This window comes from Typopeltis vanoorti, chromosome 8 (assembly GCF_054136105.1).
Source record: "Typopeltis vanoorti isolate ZY-2024b chromosome 8, IOZ_Tvanoo_1.0, whole genome shotgun sequence".
Taxonomy (NCBI): domain Eukaryota; kingdom Metazoa; phylum Arthropoda; class Arachnida; order Uropygi; family Thelyphonidae; genus Typopeltis; species Typopeltis vanoorti.
Genome location: NC_143556.1, coordinates 121973333 through 121990061, shown reverse-complemented (window position 1 = coordinate 121990061; position 16729 = coordinate 121973333). Strand labels below are relative to the sequence as shown.

Here is a 16729-nt window from a genome sequence, read left to right as displayed (position 1 = left end):
GAATGTTTTTACTAATTGTATGTTAGTACATTATTATTCTTATTCGTGACACCTCCAAGGAGTCCGAAGACTCATCATGGGAGGACACCTACTATACAACTGTTTCCACCATGACACTGAACTTCTACCGATCGTCCCCATCAACGGCATCTACCGCACACCACCACAACTAGTATTTTTCTGTCTGTAAATTGCATGTGTTCTGAATTGTCAATTTATCTGTATGTGGGATGAAAAACCCGAGTTTCCAGGAGAAAAAACCTGGCTACCTCTGTATGAGATCAGCTAACTCACTTTCGATTGAAAAAGTCCACATAAAGATTCCTCCTGTCACGACGAGAATCGAACTTAGGCTTATTTCAATCAAAGAGCACAATGTATCATTGTTCGTTCTTCCAATTGCACTATGGAGGCGCTTAATTTTGGTTTCTTAATTGTTAGTTTTGGTTTCATAAGAAGCATTGTCGGCACTTGTGATGTGCCCATTATTGATGTTATTTTGTCAAAATAAAATGCAAAGAATTTTAAAATTTTATGTACGTACTTGATTTGGATAGTCGTGTTACTTTCAGAAATGTTATTGTAATTTAAAATTATCAAGTGTTGTGTTTTTTAAAGACATTCTCATTATGCCAACGGAGGCATGTCAGCCATTATACATAATTTTACGCTTGCCATTTTACATGCACTGTGCATGCTCTCTGGGAAGTTTGATTTGTGATTGACAGCTCACATGTCTCCATCGGCATAAAAGAATATCTTTATAAAACACAATACATGATAATTTTAAACAAGAACATTTCTGAAAGTATCAGAGTGCATCAACATATAACAGAGTATAATAAAGAACTTTTATTATTAAAAGACCAGAAGATAAATGATAAAATATACAAAGAGCCAACAAGTTTCACTAGCCACTGTCTAGCATCTTCAAGGCTGAACTGGTGTGAAAACAAATGCATTAAGTTACATTTAAAACACACTTCAGTAACTGTTAGGCCGTTACATTTGATCATTCTGTTTGATGGCGTGCATGTGTTCGAATGCTTCAGTCAGAATTTGGTACATGATCATGTGTTGTGTAGTTTTTTGCATATTGTAATTCTGTCGAACTGAGAGAGATGATGAGATTTTTCCATATGTCTTTAAGAATAATATCCTGATTTCTATTTAAATTATTGCCTGTGCGTAGTACCACAGATGCTTCTTTTAAAGTTCTGTATCTGTAGTCATTCTCGATGTAAGGCATAGAACTGTTTTTCCAATCTATAACGTGATTTGATGTTGAGAAATGATGAGCTAAACCAGATGTGATGATTCTATTATGATTGACATCCCCCACATGTTCCTTCTGTCTTATTTCAAAACTTCTAGAAGTCTGAAAAATGTAAGAAAGGCCACACGTGCATGGAATTTCATATACTCCAGGACATTTGAAGAAAGGTACCTCATCTTTAGATGATCTTAAGATTTGTCTGATCATGGTAGTTGGTTTAAAAACCACTTTGATGTTATGAGCTTTTAACATTCTCGCCAATTTTGTGGAAACTGAATTAATATATGGAATGACAGCTGTGGACACATATTGGGGCACCGTAACCCGTTGTCTTTAAATAGCCATTTGTTTAAAATGTTAGAAGGGTATCCATTAAGAGATAGAGTGTTAGCTATTAGTGACAGTTCTCTATGTATATCTGCTTTTTTTGAAATAGACCTTAAGGCTCTATTACGGAGCATGTGAATAATGCTGCGTTTTTGTGATCTATGATGGTTGGACGAATAATGTAGATATCTACCTGTATCTGTGGGTTTCTTGTAAATGGACAGTTGGATATTGTTATCTTCTCTCCTCACTAGGATGTCAAGAAAAGAAAGTTCTTTGTTCTTCTCTAGTTCTATAGTGAATTTGATCTTATTGTGTAGTGAGTTGATTTTGTTCAGAAATACGAGAAGGTTTTCCTTCCAGATGAACAGGTCATCAACATATCTCCACCAAATTGACAGTTTTGGTAAAATGGTGGAAAGAATATCCTTTTCAAGTTTTTCCATAAAAAGGTCTGCACATGGTGGTGACAGGGGGCTACCCATGGCTAGACCTTCCGATTGTTTGTATACAGTGTTGTTAAATTTGAAGAAATTTGATTTCAGGCAATGGTGAAACAACTGTGTGATGTCTTGAGGGAAAAGATCTTTCAGAATGTTGACTACCTCTACGATTGGTACATTATTGAATAAGGACACTACATCAAGACTAGCCATAATGTCCGTTTCTGATATTTTAATACTCTTGATTTTTTCTACAAATTGTTGAGAGTTTTTAATGTAGGTCTCTGTGTGTCTAATTGTTCCTTTCATTAATTTTGCAGATGCTTTACTAGTAGGTACATAGGTGAGGATCTTCCTTCACAAGCTCCATAATAGAGCCTTAAGGTCTATTTCTAAAGAAGCAGATGTACAGAGAGAACTAACACTCTATCTCTTAATGGATACCCTTCTAACATTTTAAATAAATGGCTATTTAAAGACAACGGGTTACGGTGCCCCAATATGTGTCCACAGCTGTCATTCCGAATATTAATTCAGTTTCCACAAAATTGGCGAGAATGTTAAAAGCTCATAACATCAGAGTGGTTTTTAAACCAACTACCATGATCAGACAAATCTTAAGATCATCTAAAGATGAGGTACCTTTCTTCAAATGTCCTGGAGTATATGAAATTCCATGCACATGTGGCTATTGGTCAGACTTCTAGAAGTTTTGAAATAAGACAGAAGGAACATGTGGGAGATGTCAATCATAATAGAATCATCACATCTGGTTTAGCTCATCATTTCTCAACATCAAATCACGTTATAGATTGGAAAAACAGTTCTTAATGCATTTGTTTTCACACCAGTTCAGCCTTGAAAATGGTAGACAGTGGCTAGTGAAACTTGTTGGCTCTTTGTATATTTTATCATTTATCTTCTGGTCTTTTAATAATAAAAGTTCTTTATTTTAATACATCAGACCAAATATGTACAATTTAAATATAACAGAGTAATCGACATTCTAAAGGAATGTTCGAGGAAACACTTATTGGAAAGTTTCATCTGTCTTAAGGACGCCGAATATTTTATTATTTGTAATTTCTACTGGAAAGGGCGAACGGAATTAGCTCAACTTAGATATGTTGTATTTGAAGTGCGTCAAACTGAACTGCAAGAGGTAAGAGTATTTATACTTCAGTGAATCAGTGAGGAATATTGTATACTACATAAAGGTGATAAGAAAGGATCCCATGGAAAAGAAGAAAAAATGTTTATATTTTTGAAAAGGCACTAACAAAGAAACTGACCATGGACATTTTTGTTGTTGTGAAAAGCAATTGTGAGAAAGAACAACGATACATAATGCCCTTCGACTAGAAAAGGCCTAAGTTCAATTCTAGTCATGATGGGAGGAATCTTCATATGGAGTTTTTCAATTGAAGGTGAGTTAGCCGATCATATATGGAGGTAGCAGGGTTTTTTCTCCCGGAAATTTGGGTTTTTTATCCCGCATACACACAAATCATCCCTTCAGAACACATGCAATTTACAGAAAAAAATACTAGCTGTGGTGGTGGTTGTGGGCAGTAGATGGCATAGGTGATTGGTAGTAGAGCTTCATTGTAGTAGTGGAGATGCAGAGTTGTACAGTGGGTGTCCTCCCGCGATGAGTCTTCAGACTCCTTGGAGGTGTCACGAATAATAATAATAATAATAATAATAATAATAATAAAAATAATAATAATAAAACAAGGTGTTTAGTCTGGTACATGTCATTAAGTATATGTTAAACAATCCAGTAACAGAACAAGGTGTTTAGTCTGATAGACATATTAAGTATATATTAAACAAACCAGTAATAGAATGAGTCAGGGAATAGGTGATTTTAATATTTTGGATAAGAAAATATCTAAAGCGTAAATTTACATTTGAAGGCCTTGTATCCAATAATTTGTAGTATAGTAATTTTATTTAAAGTGTACTGTTTTAGTTTTATTAAATGTGCATATGTTTGTATTTGGTCCTGAGTCAGTGATTTTCCAGATTCTAAAAAAAAAAATAGTTAAAAGTCATTGCACCAATCGGAATTGAACCCTTGTGTAATGATAAACACTCGGAATTAACAAATATCTTAATCGAGATAATCTCATAACAGAATAATCTCTCTCTTCTGAAGACGAGCTTTCCTGTTGATGGAACCGAGTTTGTCTTCTTTTGCGATGAACAACCATTCTGGTATGTAATGGTGAATCCAATTCTCATCCATAGTAATAAATCGATGCACAAAATAAGTTTTATTCATGTTAAAATGCTCCAAGTACTGTTCAGAGATTTTCATGCGAGTGCGTTTTTGATATGCTGTGAGGAAGTACACCGCCCATCTTGCGCAAAGCTTTTTCATATGCAATTCTTCATGCCAAATCCTGCATGTTCTTTTGAAATGCCTGCAGTCTCAGCAATTTCACAAACTTAGACTCACCGGTCATCCATTACCATTTCGTGCACTTGATCAATGATTTCTGGTGTTGTTACACTTTTTGGATGTCCTTCACGTGATCATCTTCAAGGCTGGTATGGCCATGTTTAAACTCAGCAGCCCATTTCTTAATTGTCGAAAATAAAGGAGAGAGTGCCCATAAATGTTTATGAACTTCGAATGAATTTCTTTTGGTGTTAAACTTTCTTTTACCAAAGAATTTTATAACAGCGCAATACTCAATTTTATCCATTTCAAGGGATACAGACAACACTCTTCCTTCAGACAGCTAAATAAAACAAACTACTTGATGGAATGACTTGCAATTTCTCATTGATGCTTATGACAGATGTACCAACTTAGGAAACAAAAAAAATCTTGCAGATAGTGTTGCCATCTATGGTCGAAGCTGAGAACATTTCAGCACACCCTCGTGTGTATATATATATATATATATATACACACACACACACTGAGAGAGAGGAAGAAATATATGATATTAACAGAAAGAATAAACAAAGTAATCGAAGAAAATCTGACAATGATCCAGGAAGATTGAGAGAAGATAATATTATTTGACAACAAGTATTATTGTCATCATTAACTGTGGACTAATTTCTATATAAAAATAAAAATATTCATTCCTGTTTTCTTGAGTGTCAGAAAGTACTGGACATGATAGAGAAAGTGACATAGTCTATACTCGATTCTTATGGATGTTATTTTGCCTCTTTACAAGGTCTTGATAAGACCTCACTTGGTCTATTGTGTGCAGGTCTGGTCTCCTGGTTTCCATGGGGATTCTGATATATTAAAGAGAGAGAGATAGAGAGAGAGAGTGCAAAGGAGAATGTTAAAAACGATATCACGATTGTGATATCATTCACTTTCTTTTTAATCCTTTCAGTATAATTCTCTATAACCCTACCAAAATTTGTAAGTTGCAACCATTGCAAACAGGAGAAAGAGAGGTGATATGATTGAGACTTGCAAACTTCTGAAAGGGTTATATAGAATTTCAGTAGTTACATTTTTAATTTTATGGAGGGTGGAGAAAGGATGTGAGTGCATCCATGGAAGTTGATAATGAATGCTGTCAGGAGGGGGATTAAGGCTAGATTTTAATCTCATAGAGTACCAAGTGATTTGAATGAATTGCCATTGGATACTGTGTGTGTGCAAATAGTGTGAATGAATTCAAGAAGATGTATGACAGATGGTGCGAATAATATGTCCTCCCTCAAAGTTCCTGACTCTTTGAGGGCTTCTCTTAATAATAGTAAAATAATAATAATAATAATAATATCAATAATAATGCAGAGACAGTTGTGAAAAATTGTGCAGAAACAGGAAGATGATTATGGACAATTAAAGGCATGAGATAACGAAACACAATATTACCAAACATTTTCATACTGTTGAAAAGAATAATGGATGTCATATAAGGGGAATTTCAGTTTGAACTATAAAATCTATAGTTTAAATCTATAATTTATCTGTCAAAATCTATAATTTACAATTTGCAGATCACATATTGTAATTTTTGAAGAAGATGAAGAACTGGAAAGAATAATGCTGAACTTAAATGAAGAAGAAAAGAGACAAGGGTTGATAACGAACATTGAAAATAAAATTGGAGAGAACAGGATGGGAAGCAAATGAAGTTCAAAGAACATGAGATGGAAGAGGCTAGAAGTTTCATGTACCTCCCTAGGGAGGAATGAGAGGCATGATTTATACTGTTAAAAAAGAGATACGATCTTGTATAACAAAAATAAAACTATACCTACAAGCAATGGAAAAGATATAGAAAAGGAAATCAGTGAACAAACCCATAAAGCTGAGATTGCTGGAAATATGCGTATCCACAAGCACTCTCTCTGACTGTTAGACATGAGTAATCATCAAACACTCTGTGAGATGAATACTGGAAAGAATATAATAAAGAAAGTGGGTGGATGCAAAATGTTGGAAGCAAAAGGTAATGAATGGATAACTGTATAGAAGAGTAAACTGTAAAGGGTATGTAATGAAGAAAATAATTTCAACGAATGTAAGCTTTTCTCAAAATATCAGTAGTATAGATTACAGCAGCATGATGTAAAACCTTGATGTTTGATAAAATGCATGGTGTACTCTGAAGAGAATGGGCAATAGGAGTATGGGCAGATTATGCAAAAAACAGGTGTGGAAAGAGTTTGCAGGATTCACAGAATTTGCCAGTCACTGGCATTGGACAGAGGGAACTACAGGGAATGGTGAAAACTGCATTGAATACCAATGTGCATTAGACCCATTGGCAGTGATGATGATGATTTACCCTCTAATAATTCCTGACACAAAAAATTCACTACTATAGTATCCTCCAAAAATTACTAATTAAAAGTATTATTCAAAAGCGCTGATCTTTTCAGCTGTATAGTTACTGATTCTATATGGTAAAGATACCTAGCTATTTTAAACCTGGTTTTATTCGATTTCCCAAGTTAAGCAAAGAGTCAAGTTTATATATATATATATATATATATATATATATATTGTTATTAAGAGAGAATCGCAACCTGAAATATCCAGGTGTATACAAGTTATGGTGCAATTGTAATATTCCTTATTTTCGACAGACTAACAAATCTACTGAACTATGTATAGAGGAGCATAAGAGAGACATCTCCAATAAAAGATCACATGCATCTGCACTATCCAGTCATGTTCTTTTCTCAAACAATCCTCATGATGATCTACAGAGTCACTCAGTTTGCTGGGATAAATCCGAAAACATTTTTCGCTGCAGTGATGAGTTTGAAAGGAAAATTGTGGAGTCCAGGGAAATCCTTCTTAATCGTGAACATTTGAACACCAATTTGAGTTACAACATCCCTGATAGCCATGCTGCAGTTGATCAATACTGGCGTTCACGAGAACTTGCAAGCACGCACACAATAAACAATGACGCGTTGGATAGAACAACTTGAAAAATACAACGTTTTTGTGTCAATTATGTTTATTATTGTGTTTTACCTTTAGTGGATACCTGATGAAGGCTGCAAAAGGCTGAAACTAGTTGTATCATTTTCATTAAAACTTAATATTTTATCTCAGTTTAAAGTCATTAAATATCTATTAAAAAAAAATACATACATATATATATATATATATATATGTTAAAGATACCAAGCTATTTTAAACCTAGTTTTACTCCATTTCCCAAGTAAGCAAACAGACAAATAAGTCAAGTTTGCACCTGCACGTAGTGTGAGTCTAACTGACCCTCAAGGTAGTGCAATTCTAGGCAACTTGTGGTAAAAATGGAATAAGCTCTGATCACTATTCTTAATATTTACCCTTAATGCAAAGCCTAAGGGTAAATATTACATCATACATCTCCTTAAGGGTAAATACCCTTGAGGAGATGTATAATGCTATGCATTAAAGGCAAGGGGCCACTACCCAGACCAATTTCGACCTTTATTGAAGTCTCATCAGTGGGAGCTAGGCTTAGAAATACCAAGGTTAAATAATACAGAGCTTATTACTATTTTACCAAAACATGTTACCATAAGGTGCTTTGACCTTATTAAATAAAAATCTCAGGATGAGAGACAGATGTAGAAAGTTTTTTACCTTGGGTATAATATATGTTAAAGATACCAAGCTATTTTAAACCTGGTTTTTCTCCTTTTCCCAAGTAAGCAAACAGACAAGTAAGTCAAATTTGCGCCTGCAAGTTGTGCAAGTCTAGGCAACTCGTGGTAAAGGTGGAATAAGCTCTGATCACTATTCTTAATATTTACCCTTAATGCACAGCACATCTCCATGAGGAGATGTATGATGCTATGCATTGAAGGCAAGGGGCCACTACCCAGACAGGTTTCGACCTTTATTGAGGTCTCATCAGTTGGAGCCATGCTTAGAAATACCAATATTTAAGTAATACAGAGCTTATAAGTATTTTATCAAAACAAGTTACCATAAGGTGTTTTGACCTTATTAAATAAAAATCTCAGGATGAGAGATAGATGTAGAAAGTTTTTTACTTTGGGTATAATATATGTTAAAGATACCAAGCTATTTTAACATTGGTTTTACTCCATTCCCAAGTAAGTAAACAAACAAGTAAGTCAAATTTGCGCCTGCAAGTTGTGCAAGTCTGGGTGACCCGCAAAGAAGTGCAAGTCCAGGCAACTCGTGGTAAAGGTGGAATAAGCTCTGATCACTATTCTTAATATTTACCCTTTTATGGTAACTTGCTTTGGTAAAATACTTATAAGCTCTATATTACTTAAATCTTGGTATTTCTAAGCCTGGCTCCCACTGATGAGACCTCAATAAAGGTCGAAACTGGTCTGGGTAGTGGCCACCTTGCCTTCAATGCATAGTATCATACATCTCCTCAAGGTGATGTGCTGGGCATTAAGGATAAATATTAAGAATAGTGATCAGAGCTTATTCCACCTTTACCACGAGTTGTCTAGACTTGCACTACTTTGCGGGTCACCCAGACTGACTTGCATGACTTGCAGACGCAAATTTGACTTACTTGTCTCTTTGCTTACTTGGGAAATGGAGTAAAACTAGGTTTAAAATAGCTTGGTATCTTTAACATATATTATACCCAAGTTAAAAAGCTTTCTACATATATATATATATATATAGGTGTGAGCATGTGTATGTGTGAGTAGAGAGAAAGAGAGACCTCCAGAGAGTCAAAGACTCGTGGAGGGAGACCACATACTACACACACCAGCTATCATACTTATTCTTGAATTCATTCACACTGCTTAGACATACAACATCCAATGGCAATCCATTTCAATCACCCACTACCCTATGAGAGAAAAATGGTCTTTCCTCCCTTCTTAGCACTATTTATTCTCAGCTTCCAATGATGCCCTCTTGTCCTTTCCCCACCCTCCATAAAATGAAAAATTCCATCAACTCAAATCCTGTATGAACCTTTCAGAAGTTTGTAAGACTCAATCATATCCCACCTCTTTCTCCTGTTTGCTAGTGTCTGCAGTCTACAAATTCTCAATCTATTGTCATAATCAGTATTCCACAATTTTGATATCATTTTGACACTCCCCTTTGCACTCTCTCTCTTTCCACTGTATCAGAATCACCATGGAAACCAAGAGACCAGACTTGCACACAATAGACTAAGTGAGGTCTTATCAAGGCCATGTAAAGAGCCAAAACACATCCTTATCTTTGCATGTCCAAGTTTGTTTCAGCATTGCAATTATCTTTTGAGTTGTATTTGCAATCTGTCCTATATGGCTCCTGAACATCAACTTGCAATCTACTAACACTTCAAGATCCTTAGTCTGATCAGTTTCTTCTAGCATAATCCCATCAATATAATACGGCTATGGATATCTAGTCACACCAATGTGCATGACTATGCATTTACTGACACTGAAATAATAGCCGTTTTCTCATGCCCACAATTCCACCCATTTCTAATCATTCTGAACATAAGGCATAACAGCAGCATTCCTGATTATTATTATCATTATTATTATTACCAAAGTATTATTATTACCATACACACAGCTATAAATTAAATATTTAGTTTAATCTTTTATCCATGTGTAAGCAAACAAAGTTTGCGCCTGAGGTATCTTCAGGACTCGTGCAACTCGTGGCAAACGTGGACTGAGTTCAAATCATTTTCGTTAGTATCTCATAAGGTAAAGCACATCTCCTTATGGACACGTATAATGCTATGCATTATGGGATTCTAAGGAAAGTGATGTGAACTCAGTCTACCTTTCCCACGAGTTGCCCCAGTCCTGAAGATACTTCAGGTGCAAACTTTGTTTGCTTACACTTGGATAAAGAATTAAACTAAATATATAATTTATAGTCTAACCAAGTGAAAAAAAAAAACACTTCCACTACACACACAGCTCATCAGACCGCACTTTAAACACACTCAAATTCTCTGTTGATGCTGCACTCTCAGTCAAGCATTCCAATCATTCACAACTCTGCATGCAAAAAACTGCTTCACACTCCGATGATCACACCCTCTTTATACAATTTCCAGGGATGATCTCTGGTTCTCACCTGATCTCCCACTGTATTCTGTAGATTTCGCAAAGGCTTTTGATAGATTACTGCATGACAAGTTGATAGCAAACTAGAGCAGATGGAGTTGGATATTAGATTGTACATTGGATTAAAGACTGGCTATCAGATATCTATCAGCAAGTTGTGTATGAGGGAGCAACCCCTTACTAACTTTTAGGACTCTATCATATTTCCAGCCTTCCTCCTGCTACCAGACTCTGTACATTGCATCTTCTCAATCTTTCCACATATTCAATATTCCACAGGTCAGAAACTACCTTAGTCAGTCAGCTCTGTACTTTTTCCAAGATCTCTTCATCCTTTTGAAAACAAGGTAGGTGATGAAATCTGGGCACAATAGTCCATGTGTGGCTTAATAAATGCCTTATACAACAGGACCAGAATCTACCTACTTCTCCAAGTCAGTGTACTCTGCAGCACTCCTGGAAGTCTTTGTGTTGTCTTCACAATTTTGGGAAGGTGTCCCCTAAATTTCAGATCCTTATCCACTATAACCACAAGATCTCTTATTTCCTCCACTTCTGATAATATATCCTTACCAAGCATAAATTCTGTATCTCATCTTTGTTTCCCAAATTTTAAAACCTTGCATTTTGCAATATTCAACTGACATCCCCATTCATGTGCCCAATCACTCAAATTATTCAAGTCTTCTTGTAAGGCCATGACATCTCTATTCTTTATAGTTCGTACCAACTTTGCATCATCTGCAAACAACTGAATATCTCCATCCAAATCTTCACCAATATAATTAATCTACAAGTTAAACAGAAAAACAGACCCCCTGAGGAACACCACTAGCGACATTCCTTTTCTGGGATATTGCTTCCCCCATACACAACTTGCTGATAGCTATCAGATAGCCTGTCTCCAATCCAATGCACAATCTAATATCCAACTCTATCTGCTCTAGTTTGACTATCAACTTATCATGCAGTAATCTGCGAAAACCCTTTGCGAAATCTAAGTATATTGCTGTGCATCTCTCTCGTCTGTGCATCAAAGGTAATTCTATTGTTGTCAATCGAATTCTGGATCCTAGTTCCCAAAAGGTTCTCCAACAACTTATCCACAACACCTGACACACAGATAGGCCTATAATTTGATGCTTGAGTTCTATCACCTCCCTTACAAAGCAGCATAATCTTGTCCTCCTTTGAATCCTTAGGAACTTGACTCAGTGCAAGACTCATATATTATCAAGTTCCACTGCCTTATTAACATCAACTTTGCTCAACTCCCCAGGCACCTATGGCTCACTTAGTCAGGCTCTCCTCCTCATCATCAATTTCTGTCAATCTGTCCATGAAGTCACATTCATGAGATTGAAAGACCTTTAAACTGCTTATTAAGTATCTCCACTATATGTTTCTCAGCAGCTGTCTTTATACCATTTTCTGCAATCAATGTCATCCTTCCATAATCATTTTGCTGGCTACATATCGAAAGAACTCCTTAGGATTCTTTTTGACTTCATTAGCTAACTGCTGTTCATACCTCACTTTAGCTACCCTCATCAACCAAGTCACCCACCTTGCCTGATCTTCATAATCCCCATAGAATTGGTTATTTCCACTTCTCTTATGCTGCTTCCATAATGCCCTTTTTCTCTGTATCGCATGGTTAATCTTTTCGTTCATCCACTTCACACCTACCTTATTTAACCTTCTGACACTTAGAATATATTTAGCCATTGCATCTACTAGATAGATCCCCCAAGCTGCAATGATCTCTTTTCCAGATAACTCCTCATTCCATGCTACAGCTGCAAGCAGTCTCCCGAGCTCCTCATAATCAACCCTCTTGTAGTTCTACATATACCGTTTTCTCACAGAGGTCCTCACATTGCTGGCAACCACCCAGATAATCACTTCATGATTATCTTGCCAACTGGTGGGTGATTGGTCACCTCATTTATAATTACATCCTCTGAAGAGATGATCAAATCCAAGACCTTCAATCCTCGTGTGCCCTCTGTTACATACTGCCTGATGTCGTTGTTCTTAAAAAACTCATTTTCTTTATTTCCAGTTGCTATCTCATTATCCCCAGTCTATGTTGATATACTTAAAATCGCCAATAATGATCACCCTTTTCTTATTTGCTTGGCTAATTTGGTTATATATTTCAAAGTTACTACCATCCATATTACCAGGTCTATAACAACATCCAACCAAATATTTAATTGGTGGGTTTCATCTCTATCTTACACCATACTACTTCAAATCGCTGGCACTATTTCCATCCTGCACATCTGTTCTTTGTATGGACATAACTCTTTTTCTATCATCAACAGCACCCCTGCCCCTCCCTTTTTACCCCTTCTTTCCTCACAAAACACATCATACAATTCCATCTTTATTCTTGTAAGGATGTCATCCTCATCCAACCATGTCTCACTTATTTTGACAATATGGACAACAGACTCAATTAATGCAACCATTTCATCTGCCTTGTTTCTTACACTTCTAGCATTTGTATACAAACACAGCAGCTCATTCCTGGATCTACAACTAGTTTCACTGATACCACTCATTCGATGTGCTTTCCCCATGCTCAACTGAAGCCATTTCTCTTTCTGTTTATTCATTTTATAACCCTCTACAAATCCAACTGCTCTTGATCCCAGTTCATCCCTTTCTTTTCCTGTCAACACATGCATTCACATCCTCTTGGAGCATCCACCTTGCTCACGTATTCTTCTGTCCACCATGAGTCTCTTCATTTCCCTGTCTATCTTGCACACCCTTTCTCTCATTCTCTATACTCATGTCACTCACTTCCTCAATCCTAACCATCTCTTCAATCTTTACTGTCATGCTCTCCTGCTCTTCCACATTGCTTCCGACTTGATCCAATTCATTCTCTGTACTGACTTCTCTACCTACCAGCAGCAGTCTCTCCAAGCAACTCACACCAAAACCACTCAAGCAGTCCATCGGCTTATATAGTTCACTTCGTTACCCTAACTATCTTTTCCTCATCAGCAGTATGTCACCTGTCAAATCCTTTCCAATATCATTAATGTAAAGATTGAATAACAGTGGACAACAGACTGATCCTATTCCCCATATCTAGTTCAATGGTAACATTATCATAGAATGTGAGCAAGTTGCTTAAACATGACGGTCCTTTAATTAATAAACCCTTGCTGTTCATTGCAAAAGAGAGATTCACTGTCAACCCAAGGCCATTTTTATATGCATTCCACTCATGACGTGTGAGCCTCTGGTATATTAGTGTTGTGTGCATTGTATGCTAGTCAAAGGTTATCTGACCTGGAAACCTTTTCTTGTCTCTTTCGAATAAAGGTGAGTTAGCCAGTCTCGCAGTGGTGAACTAACTTGTAAAAATCTCACCAGGAATACTTTGTGGGGCAATGCCTATAAAGTCACCTACAATCGGAAATGACTGAAAGGGAAAACCAGGTCATTACAATTAAATAAGAAAAATTTAGTATATTAAGAAAAACGAAAATCTAAAATCACTGCAAAATAAAAAAAATCTAAAATACCTTGAAAAATGATAAGACAGACACTCAGAAGAAATTAATACTTACAGGAGACGAAAGTGCATTTTGTTGAGTGATCTTCAAATTCACTAAAACTTGATTATAGGATGATTCTGGAACTGAAATGGCAGTTTCTCCACAATATTTTCCATTTCCCAAAATAGGTGAAGTTGTGTGACCACCATTGCGTAACTAGAAAAAAATATAAATAATATTAAATTAAAAGATCAAATAATCAATGTTTTGGTAAATACCTCTGTACAATTACTGCCGATAAATTCAACAAGGTGTCTGAATGTCAGCGGAAGGAAACTTTAGGCAAAAACAAAAAAGTTATCTCTTAACATATGGTTCATTCATGAAGCCCTTTTATAATCTTCAATATAAACAGTTAAGGAAAGCTTTATTTTTATGAAGCATCCTTGGATCAGAATGTGTTTTTTGAAATGATCATACCTCAATATTATCACCAGCCTGTGCTATATTTTGGCAATTACGATCTTTAGAGGTTAAAGTCTTAATTGTAAATGAAGATGGTGATTTATGAATATGATATTAATAATAAGTAAAATAATGAAATAGAATGCTATTGAAACCTGAAAAATATCTGACTTCCATGGAGTCAGAGACTCATCATGAGGTACATAAAATGCTCATCCAACTGTGCTTTAAATTAATTCAATGTGTCTGCATTCACAACACACTCAGGCAATGCATTCCATTCACCAACCACTCTCGATGCAAAGAATCTATTCCTCAATACTCTGCTCAAACCTTCCTTATACAGTTTCCAGTGATGGCCTCTTGTTCTATCCCCTCTACCAATCAGGTTGACATAGAAGATTTCTTCCATGTCAACCTGATAACAACCTCTGACTAGCAATTTGCATTCTCTCAATCTGTCCTTGTTCTCTACATTCCAATGTTCACTGACCACCTTTGTGAATCTTCTCTCGACCCTTTCCAACATATCCTCGTCACGATGAAAAATACCTAAAATATAAGTAAGAAAGTCTAAAGTATAAAAATATGATTAAAAGGCAGAGTATGAATGGGAAATGAATTTGTTGCTGAATCATTTAATATTAATAATAAAGAGCAACATAAAACCTGAAAAGAATACAAGTTAAAATGCATATCATATATAACTATATATATATTTTCACTATATAATTTAAGGAAATTACAACATACCAGGATACACATTAAAATAAATTTTAATATATTTCAATATTTTGGCAACGTCACATTGCCATTTTCAAGAGCTTAAGTTCTTGAAAATGGCAATGTGACGTTGCCAAAATATTGAAATATATTAAAATTTATTTTAATGTATATCCTGGTATGTTGTAATTTCCTTAAATTATATAGTGAAAATGCATAACCAACGTCTAAGCCTTTCCACAAGATATATATATATATATATATATGCATATAATATATAACTATATATATATGCTTAAATATAAAGAGCTAATAAGCTTCATTTCAGCAATGAAAACATTACTTAAATTAAGGGGATATTAAATCCCACATAGTTTTAAAACCGAATAAGAAACTCAAAGATTGGAATCAGAGAGTTTCTTGCCGAATATAGTAAACTATAAAGTATCGGCGACACTAGCGTTAGCAAATGCAAGTGATCCTAGTACGTAGTACAATACTGGGCAGCTCGTTGCAAAGGTGGAGAAGTTCAGATCGCTATTCTTAGGTATTTTCCATAATGTAAAAACACATTTCCTAGGAAATGTGTTTTTACATTAAATGTAAAAACATTAAATTACATTAAATGTAAAAACACATTTCCTAGGAAATGTGTTTTTACATTATGGAAAATACCTAAGAATAGCGATCTGAACTTCTCCACCTTTGCAACGAGCTGCCCAGTATTGTACTACGTACTAGGATCACTTGCATTTGCTAACGCTAGTGTCGCCGCTACTTTATAGTTTACTATATTCAGCAAGAAACTCTCTAATTCCAATCTTTGAGTTTCTTATTCGGTTTTAAAACTATGTGGGATTTAATATCCCCTTAATTTAACTACATATATATGTGTGTGTGTATAATAAATAACTTCTAAACTGTAAAAAAAAAGAGAGCTATGAGAAGTAAAGCAGATGACATGAATAGAGTGTCTCAATCGGAGAGTGTGTTAGGGACGTTAGCTGAATGTAGAAAAGCATATAGTTTAAAATGTAAAAAGGAAAGATGGGATTCAGAGTATAGGATTGGAGTAGGTGGAAGAGATGAAAGATCTGGCGGTAATAGTGGATAGAGACTTGAAATTTCATGAACATATTGTAAAATTATCAGGACAACACAGTGGATAATGGGAATGACGTGTAGAAGTATGGATGTTCTGATCAGGCTGCATATATATTACTGTGCACAAATTTGGTCACTAGGTTTTCAAAAGGATGATGAGTTGTTGGAGAGGGATCAGAGACAATTGACTATGTCAGAGTATGGTCTCTGGAATGTGCACTATGAGGAAAGATTAAGAGAATGCAAATTGCGGAGCTTATTAGATCAAAGGAAGAAAGGACATGATCAAGAAATATAAATTAATAAGGATTAATTACCAGATTAATGTGGATGAGATTTTTCATAGAATG

At 35.6% G+C, this 16729-nt stretch overlaps 1 protein-coding gene across 1 annotated transcript in view; it reads right to left on the bottom strand.

Annotated features, from left to right (window-relative positions):
* The window catches only part of Cubn (Cubilin), a 2223842-nt gene that overhangs the window by 877121 nt on the left and 1329992 nt on the right, over positions 1-16729 (bottom strand). The window contains exon 44 of the mRNA XM_090396294.1: positions 14160-14303. Within this exon, the coding sequence (XP_090252420.1) occupies positions 14160-14303 (144 nt within the window). The remainder of the gene's footprint in view (positions 1-14159; positions 14304-16729) is intronic.